The following is an 18,019-nucleotide window of genomic DNA, read 5'->3' on the forward strand; positions in this document are numbered from 1 at the left end:
TTCCCTCTGCTGCTCCTTTCCGGGATACCGTCTTGTCATGTTCTCCAGTCTGATTCTTCGAGCAGAAATTCGCCATAAAAGAGCGGGGTCTGTTATAGGGGTGACGGGGACTTGTCGTCAATAGCTTTGCGGGCTGGAAACGAACTGGCGAACCACAGGCGGGGAGTGCGATGTTCGTTGAGGACCCGGGCGAGAAAGAATTGGTTCAGGGATCAGCAGATCGACATGGGCTTCCTGGTCTTCCACGGATGCTGCATGCACCTTGGAGGCCGTGCGTTTCTTCAATAGACAGACAGCGGGCAACCCCGTCGTCTCAACACCTCATCGGAATCTCTCACCGAGATGGAACGAGACAACCCGTTGCGTTCCCTCTTGATATTTCGTCGAAGAAACAGTGTAGGTGGTCCCAAGCCTGGTCGGCAATGGCAGACTCGGCAGAAGACTGTTACACCAAATAAGAGTTTGCGGCGTGATGTCGATCAAGGGGGAGCTTTCAGGAATTCAGCAATTACCAAGATCTTAACAAAGGGGACTGCGCCATAACAAACACCTCCTCTTCCCTCATCATAAACCTTCAGCCAAATGCCGACATATTCACAAAGAAGAGACAGATGCCAAACGATGTGGAAGCCGTATCTAGAGTGTGCTCCGAACCGCAGTTCATGCTGCATGCATGAGACCAAATATCACCCCAGGCCATCTTGAGCCTTCTGAAACATGATCTCACTGCACCCACAGCTCTGGCACTCTGCAGTCTTGCAAAGAAAGACCGCATTGTCCTCGCCGGAGATATTTTCCACGTGGAGGAAGGGCCTTGGATCTAGTATCAAAAGAGACACGAAGACCGAGATACCCAGGCCAAATGACACCGTCCCATTGGGGGCCATCTTGACGCTGTCCATTGGTAGGAAACCCCTCGACATTACCGTTCCAGGCGAGATTTGAGCCGCCAAGACATGTCAGGGGTTTGCTGGCCGACGAAGCGATCTCCTGTTGCCATTCCCGAGAGCCCACAACTTTCTGCAGTCAGCGTACTAGTGACAAACAGGTTGGCATCGACATGCCTCAGGAAATACGGGGAAGTTCTGCGCTAATGACACAGAATCCGCGTAACAAATTATCAAAACTTTCTCATCTTGATACTCTCAACGACGTCCTTCATCTTGGGAATGTCCAGGTATCTGCAGTTTGTCGCTGTCACTCGGCCCGCCAAGCACTATAGCAACGGCTTTTCCTTCGGATTAAGACCTAGCGACATAGCGTGGCTGAAGAGAAATTGTGGACAACAAGATGATCTGAAGCTGGAGAGACTCCCCTCGGCCTCCCACAGCCACGACAGCACCGGCTGTGTCGTCTTCCCACCGAACAACTCGACACTATTCCACCTTTGGTTCCCCTCATCCGCGACTTGGCCTTTGATCAACGCCCGGTGACGCTGGTGAACCACGCCCCCTCTGCTGCCCAAACCCAGTGATCCACGTTTTGCAGCATTCAGTGTTCGGAAACACGGTCGGCATTTGGTAAGGCCACCCCTGGGCCCGGCTCGCCCCTGGACGAACCATCACGAGTCTCACTCTCGCGACTACAAGTGCAGGCTGCAGGCCCCAGTGGCCCCCTCCGGCTGGGACGGCCTAGGGGGGGGGCTCGAGCAAAGTCTGGATCTCTGGGACCCTCTGACCCTGGAAACCCTGACCAGTCGTCATCTTCCTTCGTCATGTTTCGTGGAAGCGAGGCACGAACCGAGGCATATTGTCCTGCAGGGGATCCTGGGTCGCGCGACCAATAGCTTCTCTCAGCTCCTGCTCCAGCATCCAGCTCCGAATGACAGCTTTCTAGCGTTGCCACTAGATACGATGGCTCGGGTCGACCTCATAGAGAATCACGAGAAATCGGACCAAAGGGACATGATGGTGACATGACTGTTGGTATCTTTACCCCGAGAACAGCTAGAAGACGAAGAGAACTTTCGATCCAGACACCGTCCCAAAAACCTGTGCGTGCCCCCCGCCTCCGCCACCTCTCCCCCTTCCCCGAAGCACTAACAAAAGACTTGTTCCAAGCGTGAAGCAAATAAGAAATTCGACCGTTGATAGAACGCCTTCGCTCGTCTAAAACCCGCTAAACCACATCATGCAACCTGGACACGCACAGATGCCGCTATAATCCTCCAAACCCTTTGACAGGAAAATTGAAGTTGACGTGGTGGACTTCGGTTTTCATACCACCCGTGTACGCCGACTTGTCCGCCGCCCGACTGGCCTCGAGCCCCGTCCACCCGACGGCCGCGACAAACGTTCTGCCGATGCTGTCGCCGGAGGACGAGGTTGGCGGGCACAGGGAATACCCGCTCGCCACGCCGTTGCAGCCCGGCATCCGGGATGCCCTCTCGACCACCTCGCGCATCTTGTTCTCGGGTTCCCGGCAGTCTTCGAAGCTGAGGGTCTCGACGATGGGGGAGTTGATGACGGCGTGTGGTGCGTAAGGCTTGAATTTGAGTAGGTATGCTACGGGCTCGCCGTCTAGTACGGGAGCAACCCTTGCCGCTGCTTCTGCGAAGTCTTTTGATTTCCTCCACTTCTCGCAGGCATCCGGACTGATCCAGCCTATTTCGCGACTTCGGTTAGTCATTGAAGCTGAGCTCAATAGTATGGCCTGGTGTAATCGAGAGCCCCAATGGTGGACCTGAATATCACATACCGGTGATGAGCTCAAGCTTCTGCTGGTCCTCAGTCCATGGTCCCCAACGCGTGCGAAGGTATCCGGGCTGCTTGCTCAGGGTCTGGAGCATGAACTTAAGCTGCTCTTTCCAATTCTCAACGCCACCCAAAACAGGGATGGTGACCCGCTCGGTGACGGCACTGGCGAGTTGGGCTGGATCCATCACTGCTGTGTGCTTGGGGGGTGCTGCTTCGGTGAAGATGTTCTTTGCTCGGGCCTTCCTCTTGAACCAAGGGAGCTCGATAATACTAAATTGGCACAGCTGCAAGTAACTTGAAGGTTGGATTATGGGTGCTACTAAAATCGCTTGGAGGTCCGGACCTCACACTAATGTAATATGGATTCGACCGTCTTTTCCTCTTGACGTCTTGAAGCAGGCAACCCTAATCTTAAATAGCCGTTCGTCTACGGCAAAGCTGGAACACCCAAAGATCATCTGCTACCAAGGTAAAAAGCCAAGCTTTTGGATCAAGGTTGATGTGGGATGGATGACGTTTCCCGTATCAACAAGTGCGGTATTCGAGTTCGCCCGACGTTGTGGTAACGCAAGATTCGGATCCAGGCGGTGGGCGTTGAAAAGGCCGTCGGCCGTGTCTTCGCAACCAACCATCCAACATCAGAATCATCACAGGAACCACCGACCAAAGCTTCCGTAGGTTCGCATCCATCAAAAGACCTTCGCTCGCACCTCGCAATCGCAACGACAGCTATCAGTCGCAGCGTGTCATTTTGGGTTGGGTGCGCCCCAAGCTTCTGGGGAACCAACATAATCCCAGAACGGGAAGTCTTCTAGAAACGCCCGGCACTTCCGCTCCGTGACCGCATGGCCAACTGCGGACGGCCGATGCGAGATTTCTCCAACTGCTCCTCCGGAGAGACGCGTACCCCGGCCTATCCGCACCCTTAGGGCTGGCAACTCTCATCATGTCAAGCACGCCATTGGGGCGTCTGGCAGTTTGGGAACAAGATGTAAAAGATTAGATGACGGAAAATCAAGGATTAACGTCTACGAGAATGCGGCCGTCTCGGACAAGCCGGCCGAAGGAAAAACCTGACAACAACCCAGCCGGTAGCCAATGTCCGTGGAGTAAAGGGAGCAAACGGCTCTCTGTTTCGTTTCATGGTGCGTCTCCCGAGGCAGCGGTAGGACACTGTCAAGACTGCAGCCGCATCTGCAACTAACGACGGGAACGGGTGTCTGTGTGAAGGTTATGGCTTCCCGTCAGATTGCGTTTCATGACAAGATTCCCTCCAACAACAAGTCCGCCGGTTCCGCACGTCGCCTTACGAACCCACGAATCATCACAAACACCTTCCATGGGGGAAGCAAAAGCTGTGTGGCCTGTCGCATCATAGCTCTCTTTCGGCAACTGGCCGGCCCAAAACGTCTTCACGACGTCCGCCACGTCAAGTTTGACAGAGTTCCGAACCCACGGTCCTCTCGATAGTCGTCCACTACGGCTTAGACCACTGGGCGCCACTCTTCTACAGACGGCAGCGATCTACGCCGAACGCTTCACGAGCCACATTGTGAGCAGCATTCCCTCTCGAAACAGTGTCTTTCCTACAATCAACCTGTCGTATCAGGTAGCTAGCTGTCCGCAATGAACTGATGGCCCATTGCCGAAACATAGTTTCCCATTCCCCGTTGGCACCCGCCACCTGCTATGGGGCTCGCCCTGCCTGCTGGTATACCTTCTACGCAGACGAATTCGGACTTCAGTCTCGAGTTGGAGTTCGCTCTCGCGGAGGCATCCGGGGTACTGACCCGAATTGGGCCCGGCACGCGCGACGGACGACCGTAGCTAGGCATTCTCAACTTCGCGAGCTATGCACCTCGTAACGCGGGCGACGAGAAAGCCATACCAAGCCGTCGGCATCTGACAGTAATCCGTCAAGCATGGTCCGCATTATCGGCACGGTTCATCGGAGAGCTCACAGAAGCAATATGTCGCATCATGAAAGGTATTAAATATCCTCTGTTCTCTCGGATCATATAGGTGTGGCTTTCGTATACAACAAGACATCAATCCACTTAGATCTCCATTCTAGCGATACGTTTGGTGATTTCAAAAGCCTCCACATCAGATATCGCGTTTAATCAGCCTCTTTTCAGATCAGATCCGTCAAGATGGCGCCTATCCCAGAACCCATCGCCCTCCCACCAAACTTCACCAACGAGCTATTCCAAAAGTTCGTCACCCGCGCTCAAGAAATCTGCGGCGTCGACAATGTCCGCGTCATTCCCAAGGACAAGCCCCTAGAGGGCGACTCATACCTCAACCAGCCCAAGTCACACGATCACTTCCCCCTCTATGAGAAGACCAAGTTCGTCGCCTCGGCGGTCGTCATGCCCCGCCACGTCCCGGACGTCCAGGCCCTCGTCGCACTCTGCAACGAGCTCGTCATGCCCGTCTGGCCAATCTCCCTCGGCCGAAACTTCGGCTACGGCGGCGCTTCCCCACGTGTTCCCGGCTCCGTGGTCATGGATCTGGGACACCACATGAACCGCATCCTCGAGGTCAACGTCGAGGGTGCGTACGTCCTTCTCGAACCGGGCGTCAGCTTCCGGGATCTACATGAGCATCTTGAGAAGCACAACCTCCGCGAGCACCTCTGGATGTCGGTGCCCGTCGGCCAGGGATCCGTTCTCGGCAATGCTGTGGAGCGCGGGGTTGGAGCCACGCCGTACGGTGACCACTGGGGCATGCACTGCGGCATGGAGGTCGTTCTGCCGAACGGAAAGCTGGTGCGCACCGGTATGGGCGGCGTCCCGAACCCCAATGCGGACACAAGTCTGCGACCCGATGAGCAGCCTGGCTGCGAGACATGGCAGCTCTTCAACACAGGATACGGGCCTTATAACGATGGTCTCTTCTCTCAGAGCAGCCTTGGCATCGTGACAAAGATTGGCATGTGGCTGATGCCCAACCCCGGAGGATACCAGCCATACGAGATCACCTTTGAGAACGATTCAGATCTGTCCAAGGCGGTTGACATTATCCGTCCGTTGCGCCTGCAAATGGTGCTGCAGAACGTTCCTTTCCTTCGCCACACTCTGCTGAATGCCGCGCACTGCGGGCCGAAGTCCAAATACACTGACAAGCAAGGGCCATTATCAGAGGAGGAAGTCGACGGCATCGCAAAGAAGCTCGATATGGGTCGGTGGCAGCTCATCGGTGCGGTGTATGGACCCAAGCCTGTCCGCGACGTCCTCCTCAGTGTCATCAAGCACGAGTTCCTCTCCATTCCGGGCTCGAGATTCTTCTTGCCAGAGGACCGTGCAAGAGAGAGTCCTCTCCGCGCTCGTGAGCTTCTCATGCAGGGTATTCCTACTGTGGAGGAATTGAGATGTCTTAAGTAAGTCCAAGTTCCAAATCTTGCTTTACATTATGTCAATTGCTAACACTGCACCCAGCTGGCTCCCTAACGGTGGTCAACTCTTGTGGGCTCCCATCTCCAAGGTCTCCGGCGAGGACGCAAAGAAGCAGCACGATGTAGCCAAGAAGCTCATCACAGAGTTCGGGTTCGATTACCTCGGCGCCTTTGCCGTCGGCATGCGAGAGCTGCGTAAGTAATCCGTCCAACCGAACGAGTTCTCATAATATGTCGATGCTTCGAGATGGAACAGAAGTGACTGACCCGATCTATTTTAGACCACGTAATCGGTATCCCATACCGCCTCGACGTGCCCGACGACGTGGAGCGCATCAGAAAGCTGGCGCACAAGCTCATCAAGGAGACGACGGCGCACGGCTGGGGCCAGTTCCGCGCGCACACGGCACTCATGGATCCCGTCGCCGACGCCTTCAACTGGAACGACAACGCGCAGATGCAGCTCAACGAGGCGATCAAGAACGCGCTCGACCCCAACGGTATCATCGCGCCCGGCAAGAACGGCGTGTGGCCTGCGAGCTACGACAAGAAGAAGTGGGTGCTGGACGGCAACTGAGTAAGCAACTGAGGATGTTTTAATTCTCTCAAGCTTCCAGAGTTTCTCCAGCCTCCTGCCGTTGAGCCGGAGCAGCAACTCACAGTGTAATGGGGAAATTGTGGGGATGACGGTTGATCGAATGGTGACACCGAGATGATGCTGTCACTCTCATCTGCACCACAGAATGTAGAAGAGGTCCGAAGACTCGGACCGGTGCCGGAACTGCGGCACCTAGCTGAATAGAGTGTGGCGGAACAGATCTTGCATTGGTGTATGGCACGAAAATGTTGCCGAAGTTAGCTAGACTGAGACTAATTGAAGATGGAATTCTTGCATGCCCTGGTGCCTACGTTGTTGAACAACGTGCGACCACGATGTGAACGAGTAGCATGCCATTGAAAGCGACTCATAGGACTCAATGCTTTCGTAGAATTCGAGAGGACTTCAGGTACCAAAAGCTATAGAGACAGGGGTCCGGAGCTTAAGATCCGGGACTTGAATCCGGACATGCAAACAACGTGGTATTCTGTTGTTGGTTGATGCTCATCATTGCCAACACCGATCCTCTAAACCAAAAGGATTAGCTGATATTGCCCTGTAGTCCATCTAATCGATTGACTTCCCGTCTTTCCCACATTACGGACCGCGGGATCAATCTTGGCTTCGTAGCACAAAGAGCCTCATCCGCGTATTGTAAGCGTCATCGGTGCCGGCCGTACCCACTCACGGCCCATCCTTGATGTGGTTCGTCCCACCCCGAGCTCACCGGAGACAACTCCGTGAGGTGTTTCTGACGTCTGATTGATGGCAATGGTAGTTTCTTTTCCATTCGGAGTAAGTTTCTTCTCTATGGTAAGATAGAAAGTAGCCATGGACACGCTTTGCGAGACGTCGCGTAGTATCATTGTGAATATGGCACCGTCAGTCAGTCCATTGATCCTCTAGCGATTACAATGGCCGATGACGGCAGCATTACACCCAACGACTCGGAGCCCACGTGTGAGTTGCAATTAACCGCCCAAACTCCGGGGTATAGTACTGGATGATGAAAAATTCAACAAGTCCATGAACTCACCTCATGTGGCGAACCCTTTAGGCTAACGCCGAATCTGACTGCCGAGTTCGGAACTACGATGAATCCAGCTAGCTGTGTAATCGACGACGACGACGACCAGCCTGGCTGGATATGTCACGGTCATTCAATAATACATGTGACAGAAAGTGATCCAGATGTTGTATAAGAACGAGCCCACGTTCATTCCAGCAAAGAAGAGTTAATCTTGACGAGCATCTTCAACATATCGCTACACAAGAGACTAGAAGCTTCCACAATGGCACCAAGGAGCATGTTTCGGCTGCTCGCCCTGGCCTCCGGCGTATACGCCGTGCCGTTCGTTTCCGAGCCTCAAACCACTGTCACCTCGGAGCCTACTATCACCCCGTCACAAGTCGCAGTCACCAATGTGACCTCCCACGGTCCCTACACGGGTCCCTCACCGACCACAACCGGTGCACTCTCAACCAGCGTCCTAGCCTCCGAGGTCCCGATACTGCCTCCTCCAGACGACGCCTACGACTACCCGGCGGACGGCAAGCTCCACGGCGACCAGCCCGCGCCGTACACGCCTTCGGGCGGCATCGGCACCAACGGCTCAGCCCCAGTCTACCGCGTCCAGAGCGACTTTGATTACCAATCCCTTGCACTGGCGCTCTACCAGGAGTACATCGAGCTCGACCTCTTCCATTGGGGTCTTGCAACCTTCTCCGATGCAGAGTTCGAGGAGCTCGGCCTGAACGCCGAGGACCGTTACCTCCTGCAATTCATGGCGGAGCAGGAAATTGGCCACGCCACCGTCATCACAAACATGCTCGGCGCTCAGGCGCCCAAGCAATGCACCTACAACTACCCCGTCACCACCCTACGCGAGTACATCGACTTCAACCAGAAGCTCACCCGCTGGGGCGAGTCCGGCGTCTACGGATTCCTGCCGCACCTGAACTCCGGCCCGGCAGCCCAGCTGCTGTTACAGAGCATCACGACCGAGGCGCGCCAGCAGATGATCTTCCGCCAGTTCGAGGGCCTGTTCCCCATGCCAGAGTGGCATATCCCCGGTATCCCACAGAGCTGGGCCTGGACGCTCCTGGCGCCGTACATCTCCAGCTGTCCGGCAGACCAGACTCGCCTCATCTGGCAGAACTTCCCTGCCCTTCACATTCTAAACCAGCCCAACCCTTACCGCATCAATGGATCTAACGTCTGGAATGAGACTACCGGCGGCTGGGCGAACACCGCGGCGACGACAAACATCACCGATGCGGAGTCTTGCGTCAACGCTACGGATTCTCTTCAGGATTGCAACGCTGCCATCACTCAGAACCGCACCATGCCTCTATCGTACCCTGGTCGCCAGGTCTTCTTTCAATGGGATGCTCCCGGTCAGGCAGTCGGCCCCAACAACAGCTACATCACCGCGACTAATGTCGTGGAGCCAAAGTTCGCCGCCTGGGTGTCTCAGTTGAACGTCACCTTCTCGCCCCTTCTGAATGTCAGCCTGGAGTCTCGTACTGCGTATACTATCCAGCCAAATGTTTCGACATGGGAGCATGATCCCGCCATCAACTCGACCATGTTCGTTGCTCTTACGGATACTGATACGTATGTTACGGCTCACAACTTGACAATGATCAACCCCCATGTTGCTGCGCTTGCTGTGTATCAGGCTGGTTAAGGTTGTGTTTGAAGTAACCATGTCGAGAGAGACTCGCCTCGAAAATTAGGCCTGCTGGATCGATACCTTGCTGTACTTTAGTTCATAGTCTTCCAACAACATCAATAATAAGCGAATCCCTTCAATTCAAGCTCCTGCGCGTGAACACCATTTCGACCAAATGCATGTCTTCAAATTTCAATCATCGGGAAAACAAAAGACAAAGTTGATTGGCATTCAATTGCTCGCCTAAAATCATGATAGTTTCGTGACGCGTCGTATATATCTCGTCGAATCCAAATTCGCCAGTGATTGCGTTTGCATAGCAAAGAGTGCTTCACGTATAGACACCAATTCAGACCATTGCCTTTTCTCTACCGGATGCAAGTCTACTGGTATAGAAGCAAGTCGGGGAGGGGCTTTTTAGAGCTCGTTGTGCTCCTGGCCGTCGGCGTCAGAGTCAGCGACAATGGTCTTGACGAGGTCAGCCGCCTCAGCGACCTTGCTGGCGACCTTCTCGGCAATGCCCTCGGTAGCGGACTCGACAGCTTCGCTAGCAGCCGAGGAGGCCTTGACAATGATCTTCTCGGGCTTGGGGACACCGTCGATGCCGACGAGCTCGGTCTTGAAAACTGATTGAGACACCAATTAGCGGGATTTCCACACAGCAGGTGGGATACTTCATACCAAGAGTCGAGCCGCCGGGAATGGGGCCCATGCCGCGGGGTCCGTATCCAAGCTCAGGAGGGATGGTCAGGGTTCTGCGAGGCGTCAGTAACGATTGGCATCTGGTCATTGAGTGTCCCAATGCTTACCGCTTCTCGCCAATGCACATGTCCAAAAGTCCTTGCTCCCATCTGTACCATTGTTAGCCCCTGTTGCGTCTCCCAATGTCTCTCGTCGAACCGATCGGTTGTGGAGGAACTGACCCCTTGATGACCTGGCCGCTGCCAATCTTGAAGCTGAAGGGGGTTCCGCGGTCGTAGCCTTGAAAATTGATACGTCAGCTTTGCTTCAGAAAGCTCTTCGTAGGGCCAAGGTGACTTACTGGCATCGAACTGCTTGCCGTCGGCCTGCAGAGTACCGCGGTAGTGCATGGTGAGCTTGTCGCCATTCTTGGTCTTGCGGTCGCACTCAACCTCCTGAGTAACGTCGATCTTGAGGTCAGCGGCAGCAACGAAGCTGACGGCGCTGGAGGCCAGGAGGCCAAGAGAGAGGAGAAGACCCTGCATTATGTCTGTTTTGAGAAGGACGAGGCGGAAATTCGGCGATGAGGGTGATGGTAAAGTCGTGAAGGTGAGCGGTCAATTGGTCGGATTGGAGGGGAACAGCACAGCTGGTTGGCAACAAGGAAGACAGCTGCAGGGAGGGGCCACCAGACTGCCACACAATGGCCAAAGGTGGGCTGAAGACACGCCGCCTTAACTTTTCTATCCTCCGATTGGCCAATCTCGCCGAGCTCCTTATGGGTGGACCCCTTTTCAGATATTCCGGGGCGAACGGTACGTACTCCGAACGCAATCTTATCGATACAGCAGCTCAGCTGGCTTACCTTATCACTGAGATCCACCCCCACGAAGCTCTCCTCCACGGTCCACCAAGACTCAAAGCCCCAAAGCTTCCCAGCTGACATCCTCTGTGACGTCAAGCCACCGAAAGGCGACGCTCTTCTCCCAGCAATCAAGCTCCCTCATCCCAAGCCGTCACATCCTTCCCTTGTCTGGTGGTGATGATGTCGGCTATGGTGGATACCTCACGCAGCACGTGATAGGGCGTGGACAGCCTTGGAAACCCCACGTCGAAGACACGAAATCCGCGTCACTTGATTCTCCCGGGGATCCGTTACCACGCGCACCGCCTCGTCTGCCTGGGCCTCGGATCCTCCACTTCGGTGTGGATTTTCTTTTTCTCATAGGTCTCGACCTCTGTGGCCAGCAACAATAGGGCGACAAGTGCTGGACGTACCGTCGCCATCGTGGCCAAGGCAGAAAGAATCCAAGCCCCCTCAACGACCTGGACCCCGAATACGAGGTATTGAGGTATGGCGACCACGAAGTCTCTTCCCATTAGCTGGATAGACGGACAACCACCATGGAACTGCCGGAAAATCTAGAGATGAATGTTTCGAGATGGAAAGTCAAAGCAGCACTAAAGAGTTTCAACGCTGTGTATGTTGATATTGTACAAGTTGCGCCTCATCAACTAACGGTTGTCGCCTTTCTCCCGGGGAGTCTGGCGACAAACTGCCCTATGTTCTAAATCCCTTGCGAGTGTGGCAGCAAAGTCTTCCATGGTAGTGCCTCGGACTCTACTCCCAATCTTTTCTTCACCAAGACTGCTGACTTCCGCTATGCCACGAAACACTCCTGCAGCTCCCTGGAATAAGCCCGAATCAAACCCACCCTCTTCGGTATGAGTCCGGTCTATCTCTTCCATTTCGAACACCCAACGGTATGCTTTCGGCGGCGTGACTACGACACCGCTCTTTGCTAGACGCAAGTGGTCTGGGAGACGTAGTTGCAGCTCGTCTTTGAGTGCGTCGAGCAGGCCGAGTCGCTCTGCTGTGGTGAAGCCTTGCGCCGCGACTGCGATGTATCCCTTGAACATGGTTGTGTAACACATCTTCAGTCCGCTGGCAGCTCCCACTTCGCTGCCCAAGTAACGCATGTTCAGCGCCGCATAAAGTATCTCCCCGTGAATGGGTAACTCAGTGATGTGGCGAGGGCCGGAAATGGGGATTCGCGTTTGTACCCATCGACCGTTAAAGCCATGCTCAACACCACTCATGGTTGTTGTAGGCAAGGCGGTCTCCAGCCCTAGATTGTTCGCCGGGATCAAGACGGATGGTTCTCATAGGATTGAGCTGTCGATGAAGCGAGCGCTGTGCTGGACCGAGGTGAAGAGCTCGGCTATTCCTCGAACCGTTGATGGTGCAACGGCGTTGAGATCTATGAAGTACAAGGGGCTACCCGGTCGTGAACCACGAGTGGCAAGGTCGTGTAAGGCGTCCACGACCCGCTGCGCCGTTTTAATCGCATGTCTTGGGGGCACAACGGAGAGGATCACCGACTCTTTCTCCACTAGTTCGATGTCGGAGGATAGGACCTCCACGTTCGCTTCCTCAGCCCGTCGAATGGTAGCTGGACTGTTACACGAAGCAGAATGAGTTAGACCTGACTAAAATTCGGTTGCGAACAAGGCATCTCACGAACCTTCTGTTACGACCACTTGTGCCAACGTTGAATCCGTAGGCCTTAAGAAGCTTCGCGATACCCGCGCCCATCTTCCCAATAGAGAGGATGCCTACGTAACTTTGCTGTGTCGTCGAATGCATGGTGATGTGCTGTGAGTTCTCCAAGGTAGTCAATTCTGGCTACTGCCAAAAACTTACGGCTTGGTGCTTAAATGTACCGATTCTCTTGCATGACTTACTAATAGAAGTCTGCACTACGCTATCTCTCAACAATGAATGGCAAAGATCTGAAGCGATTGCTGGCTCTTTCGTTCTCGGTTCAGGTAAAGATTGGCTGACAGTACACCCACGCCCTACAGTGCCGCTACTGCCGTCGGATTCAAGTCATTGCTAGATAGAACTTATACGCATTGCATTACGACTATCCCTCTGCAGTCCATTGAACGTAGGTTTTGAAAGGGACTCAAAGATCATGCTCGCGTTGACTGAATCATCTCGAGTTTCGATCTTCGCTCTGGGGCCATTGGCGAAAGTCGTCAAGGCTATGGTCCAACACTGAAAGCTTACCTCAGGCAAGATTACCACCAGCGACATTTGTGAGGTAAGTTACTCACCCATTAACCATCAGACGAATGATACCCTGAGATATTACAGTCCATTAAGAGGGGGATACCGACCACAAAGTTTCTTCTCATTACCTTAGCTGGACTGACCGGCAACCATTTGGGAAGACTGATGTTGAGGTGTGTGGCTGGCACGTGGCTGACCCCGGTGTGGCGCGAGTGCCAGTCGCTGTGGCTAAGACCCAAGCGCAAGTCAACTTTGCTGGTGCCTGGCTCAGGCGCTTTTTCCGTTTCCCTTCCACACGTCAATCCGTCAGACTCCAATCACTTCGAATACGCAATTGACGACTAGCCATGCTGCGCCCACATCAAGATGTCATCCGTCTCGTGCTGCGTACCTGTCAGACTGGCAGCTTTCCACTGGTGATTTAGAATCCTCTACTGCAAATGGGGGGCACACCCCGGATCACGGTCATTCCGCGCAAAAGGGTACCTTACCTATCCGACTGATCAATCGATACGATATGAGAGACGACGGAAGACGCGCTAAGAAGAGCGAGCTGCGCGGCAGGCTGTCGCTTTGCATGATGTCTCTTTTTTGCACATTTGAAGGCTGTTGACGCTGGGTAGCGGCAGCATCAGTTGTGTTGTTGCTCCGTCGTCCCCTCTCTGCCAGTCTGACACGACACAGCAGAGAAACATCGGACTCACTTGGAGCCCGGCCTCCAGTGGGCGATCAAATCATGCAGCTCGCCCTATTGCCCTGCACACTCCAGGCATGAACACCTCCACTCGGCAGAGTGATCACCGCCGCTGCATGGCTGCAGACTCCCGCGATCTTCTTCTAGCACTTGTTCTGCAGGTAATTTAGCTACTGTAGCTAGATCGCTACTACTTGCATATCTGGCGCCTTCCGGAGGCCACGACTGACCCGATCGAATGGATGCGCTGGAGGCCCGTTGGGTCGCAGTCCGCAGAGCAGGGGATCCCCCTTGTTCACCTCCAAAGACATCAGGCTCGATCCGAACTCTCTGGCCCCTTGGAGGCCCGACTCGACCGGCTTCCAGAAACACAGACATTTCTTGTCTCCGGCGGATGGTCCCGGCTTAGTGGAAATCAGAGTGACGAGAAAAAGAAAGCAAAATTACAATGGCCACCCGAGGACCATCGGGCCATGAGTTGGGCAGCGACAGTCCTCGGTGAGCCAGAGGCTATGCTGGTACTGATACTTGTCTGTCTCGAGACTCGAGCAACAAGAGCACAGAAAAATCTTTTCATCCTGCGTGCCATTCCAGATTTGGCTGACACAGCTGGGGAAGGCCTCCCAATCTGGTACACACTGGCTGCACGGCGGCGAAGCGCTTATGGGGGCCAACCAAGGCTGGCACTCTTGTGAGTCCTTGGAGATGGGCGACGACAGCCAAGTTTCTGCGTTTTTTCCACATCCGCCGCACATTCACAAGGCCCTTGGCCCCCCAAAGCTGAGCAACCACAAGACCGCGAAAGACGGTCCTTACGCGTCGCCGCTTGGGATCATCGACGTCAGGCTGGCGCGGGTTATGGCATCACGGATCAGTCGTTGAGTCTTGACGTCTCGAACCTGCGAATGAATGATGACAAACTGTATCAATGATACGTACGGCGGCTAAGGGTGGACGCAGGCGAAAGCGGGCAATACTAAAACGTCCAGCAGGGCGAGACACCAGCGGCAGTCCGTCAATCATCGCCCTGACGAATCCGCCCTACCTGCGTCGTCCGACCATCCCTCGTCCAATCAACCGTGACGTTTCGCCACCGAGGCATCAAGGGAGACTTCTTGGGATGCACTGCTTCTCCTGAAGCTGCAAGTCCTGCTGCTCCCAAGCCTGGCCCCAAAGGACTTTGGCGTTGTTTGGTCGGTAGTCTGGATGTCTGGCAGGCCGCAGGACCTCGCCATTAGACGCACACGCGCACCGTTCTTGTCGTCCACTCCCGAAAGATGCTAAAGACCCGCCAACCACACCCTTTCTGGTTTCCACAGCATCTGCAACATCACAACAGCCCTCTTCCCTGCTTTCCATGGCAATCCATGGACTTTATTACTTCGGACTAAACTACTCTAGCGTTTCCCGTGCCTAACGTCCCTGCATTTTGAAGGGCCCTGAAATGACAAAGCTGCCCAATGATTTCCCCGTCGCCCTGCGACACAGAACACACACACACCACAGACTCTCAAGTCTAAACGCACACACCCGGGCCCTTCTTACACCTCTGTCAGCCCCAAAGCATCCCAGGGCTATCCCCACACTGCCTCACACCTCATACCTCGTCTCTGCTTTCCAAGCAATGTTCCAAGGTCCAAGGTCGGGCTGAGGTTGAGTCACTCACTCACTCTTTGCTTCGCCTAGTGTACACACCACCCAGCGAGACTTTCCACAAGGCATTTCTTCTACTTGGCCTGGTCCAGGTCCAGGTCCATGTCCATGTCCAGGTACCTCTCGTCTGGCCAGGCAGGCCAACCTTTTTGCGGGCCTTCCTTTTTCTCTTTCTCCTTCTCTCTGCCGTACACCCTGGGACCAAGTATGCCCTGCCTACGGCAAGTGCTGATGGCACACGCGTTCGAGTACTTACAAGTGTAGGTACGTATCAAGATGATGGAGGCATCCCAGGCCTGATGTGTGTGTGTGTGTGTGTGTGTGTGTGTGTGTGTCTGCAAACACCTCTCATCTATATATCCCACCATGCCCTCTGCCTCTCTTCCTGGTCTCGATCATCTTCTTTACCAAACACTCAAGTCAAACACCAGTCAACAAGATCTCGTCAAGTTCTCTTAAACTCAACTCTCTTCCATAAACACATCACCTTTGGAGACCAACCTCCATCTACCACACAACCCAACACACAACTCGAAACCCAACTCGAGTAACACAAAACACAACATGTCGTCCAGATACAGCACCTCCAAGCCGGTCGTCCACCAGGCCCCGGCCTCCATCAGCAGCGCCTACTCAGCATCAACAGGCTCCTACGCCTCATCAAGAGGCTCCTCAACCCCTCGCTCCATCTCCCCCGGTGACGAGGGCTACCTCCGCGTCTACGGCGCAGACCAGCACCGGTCTGGCATCAAACACGGCAGCGGCGTCACCGTCATCAACCGCAAGCAATCCGGCTACGACGCCCACGCTCCATCACCACACTACGGCGGCGGATACTCGCGCCAATAGAGCAAGCGATGCCGATGCGACTTGCACTCCCAGCGACTAGACGACAACGACTTCAATTCGTAAATGCATAAACCGGCGTTATTTGGGAATTTTCGGGCATAAGCAACTGGGCGGCTTTCGCACTCCTGTACAGCATATTGTTACACCGTGATTGGCCCGCGGAACAACAGCATTGGAATTTACGGGATGCATGGATGATAATGGGGACCATGGGAATGTGGTATTGTGGGAGCCTCTCCCAAGGATGGGAGTTGATACCTGTATTGTTGTACTCGACGGATGGGACGGGAGGGAGCCACTGTCATGTCTAGATTAGATGGTTTTTGTTTTACGGGAAAACTACTGGATCTGCGACACTTTTGTGCTCGCCTGTAGATCGGTGGTATCCTGTAATTCTTCAACAAGTTTTTATTTCCTTGCACGTTTGCGCGAGTCTACCAATGACCTACAGTGACATGCATGTCTCCTTTTTTTTTAACCTTCTCCCTTCTCCCCAACCATAAGCTCGGTGTGCCTGCCTTGCTGTCCCAATAGGGATTTTGGTTCTTGTGTCTGTAACCCACCAGTGCGCCCGCCTCATTGTCTCTGAACCCCAAAAAAAAGTCAAAAACGACGAGGGGTAGGAAACGTGCGGAAAAATGCAAAAAAGCTTTGAAGCAGACGGCAGGCTCAGCACCTTCTCCTTGGACAGAGACTGGACCCCCGAGGAAAAGCAAACGTTGACTTGCAGAAAGGGGGCCCAGACTGACGGGCAATCAAGACAAGGCAAGCCAAAAAAAGTCGCTGCACTCACTCCCATATCAAGAATCCCAGACTGAACTTGCCTTGCTTACACTGGGGTGCACACCCCCTGGGAAACAATTCCCCCCCCCCCCCCCCCCCCCGCCCCCCGAAAGAAAGTCCGAAGTCCCTGATTGTGGTCCCAGGCCAGCGCTGCTGCAACTGCAAGGGGCGGGAGGGCGGCAGGGCGGCAGGACGGCAGTAAGCCTGTGCAGAAATGCGACAATGGGCCATGGAGAAAAAAGTTGGAGAAGGGGGAACGGGGGAAAGGTCCGGTACCATAGTAAGCACAGCTTGGTTCAGTCCAGACTGCAACTTCAGACCTGGCCAGGTTGGCTAGCTGTGGAGGCAGTGAGGCAGTGAGGCAGTGGAAGTTGAGACTCTGAAGACTTGCGTTGTTTGTCTCTCTCTCTCTCTCTCTCTCTCTCTCTCCTGAGCCCCATCTATCCTTCCTTACTCTGTCTCGTGGGATGACTTGCATGTGTTTTGGTTGACTCGCAGGCTGAGGTGTCATGGCGATGAGGGTCACCTACACGAGTACCAAAGCCAAGGCGCGGGATAGTCTATATTCTATGGAATGCACCTCCATGCTCTACCAGTAGTAAAGGGGAGGTTTGCCCAGAAGTTCAAGGTGGGTAAACCACTAAACCTGAGTTGCAAATCTACCGGGCTGTCGAATCCCCCAGGCGTCCTCTTCATTTTGTGTTTTTTATTCTGTCCTTTCAACTTCTCGGCTTAAGGCTGGGGAATAGTTCACATGCTAATTGGGTACCTTGGAGGGAATGCTTGGGGAGGTCTCCAGTGCGGCTGCACTGCATTCTAAGAATAGAACCCCCAAGAAGAGACCCCTGGATTTACCATCCTCGTGTCCACAGACGAGAGCAGGCTTCATTTACGACAAGGCACGTACGTGCAAGGCT

General features: G+C 54.3%; 7 protein-coding genes across 7 annotated transcripts; 3 read left to right on the forward strand and 4 right to left on the reverse strand.

The window, feature by feature from the left end:
* Positions 1 to 2,157: 2,157 nt before the first annotated feature.
* On the reverse strand, positions 2,158 to 2,881 carry BDP81DRAFT_454096 (uncharacterized protein; the record flags this gene model as incomplete). Its single annotated transcript, XM_060592898.1, has 2 exons — positions 2,158 to 2,603; positions 2,698 to 2,881. The coding sequence occupies 2 exons, from the start codon at positions 2,879 to 2,881 to the stop codon at positions 2,158 to 2,160; spliced, it is 630 nt and encodes a 209-aa protein (XP_060440046.1).
* Positions 2,882 to 4,849: 1,968 nt separating this feature from the next.
* Positions 4,850 to 6,670, forward strand: BDP81DRAFT_464999 (uncharacterized protein; the record flags this gene model as incomplete). Its single annotated transcript, XM_060594219.1, has 3 exons — positions 4,850 to 6,078; positions 6,137 to 6,288; positions 6,375 to 6,670. The coding sequence occupies 3 exons, from the start codon at positions 4,850 to 4,852 to the stop codon at positions 6,668 to 6,670; spliced, it is 1,677 nt and encodes a 558-aa protein (XP_060440047.1).
* Positions 6,671 to 7,998: 1,328 nt separating this feature from the next.
* Positions 7,999 to 9,381, forward strand: BDP81DRAFT_330842 (ferritin-like domain-containing protein; the record flags this gene model as incomplete). The annotated part of the gene is made up of 1 exon (XM_060585451.1): positions 7,999 to 9,381. One exon carries the CDS (start codon positions 7,999 to 8,001, stop codon positions 9,379 to 9,381), a length of 1,383 nt encoding a protein of 460 aa, XP_060440048.1.
* Positions 9,382 to 9,783: 402 nt separating this feature from the next.
* BDP81DRAFT_399007 (FKBP-type peptidyl-prolyl cis-trans isomerase) lies at positions 9,784 to 10,592 on the reverse strand (the record flags this gene model as incomplete). Its single annotated transcript, XM_060588531.1, has 5 exons — positions 9,784 to 9,992; positions 10,048 to 10,121; positions 10,176 to 10,217; positions 10,290 to 10,347; positions 10,409 to 10,592. The coding sequence occupies 5 exons, from the start codon at positions 10,590 to 10,592 to the stop codon at positions 9,784 to 9,786; spliced, it is 567 nt and encodes a 188-aa protein (XP_060440049.1).
* A 970-nt stretch (positions 10,593 to 11,562) lies between these two features.
* Positions 11,563 to 12,694, reverse strand: BDP81DRAFT_465002 (6-phosphogluconate dehydrogenase; the record flags this gene model as incomplete). Its single annotated transcript, XM_060594220.1, has 3 exons — positions 11,563 to 12,168; positions 12,253 to 12,505; positions 12,573 to 12,694. 3 exons carry the CDS (start codon positions 12,692 to 12,694, stop codon positions 11,563 to 11,565), a joined length of 981 nt encoding a protein of 326 aa, XP_060440050.1.
* Positions 12,695 to 12,800: 106 nt separating this feature from the next.
* Positions 12,801 to 13,187, reverse strand: BDP81DRAFT_438576 (uncharacterized protein). The gene has a single exon (XM_060591328.1). The coding sequence runs from the start codon at positions 13,145 to 13,147 to the stop codon at positions 12,944 to 12,946; it is 204 nt and encodes a 67-aa protein (XP_060440051.1). The 5' UTR covers positions 13,148 to 13,187; the 3' UTR covers positions 12,801 to 12,943.
* Positions 13,188 to 15,785: 2,598 nt separating this feature from the next.
* Positions 15,786 to 16,740, forward strand: BDP81DRAFT_438582 (uncharacterized protein). Its single transcript, XM_060591329.1, has one exon. It carries the CDS (start codon positions 16,035 to 16,037, stop codon positions 16,317 to 16,319), a length of 285 nt encoding a protein of 94 aa, XP_060440052.1. The 5' UTR covers positions 15,786 to 16,034; the 3' UTR covers positions 16,320 to 16,740.
* The last annotated feature ends 1,279 nt before the right edge of the window (positions 16,741 to 18,019 follow it).

Source organism: Colletotrichum phormii (assembly GCF_030913505.1).
Source record: "Colletotrichum phormii strain CBS 102054 chromosome Unknown BDP81scaffold_26, whole genome shotgun sequence".
Taxonomy (NCBI): domain Eukaryota; kingdom Fungi; phylum Ascomycota; class Sordariomycetes; order Glomerellales; family Glomerellaceae; genus Colletotrichum; species Colletotrichum phormii.

What these genes read in the sequence shown, in the direction of transcription:
- BDP81DRAFT_438576 (XM_060591328.1), bottom strand. Translation starts at nt 13,147, where the DNA reads ATGTCGCTGGTGGTAATCTTGCCTGAGGTAAGCTTTCAGTGTTGGACC.
- BDP81DRAFT_438582 (XM_060591329.1), top strand. Translation starts at nt 16,035, where the DNA reads ATGTCGTCCAGATACAGCACCTCCAAGCCGGTCGTCCACCAGGCCCCG.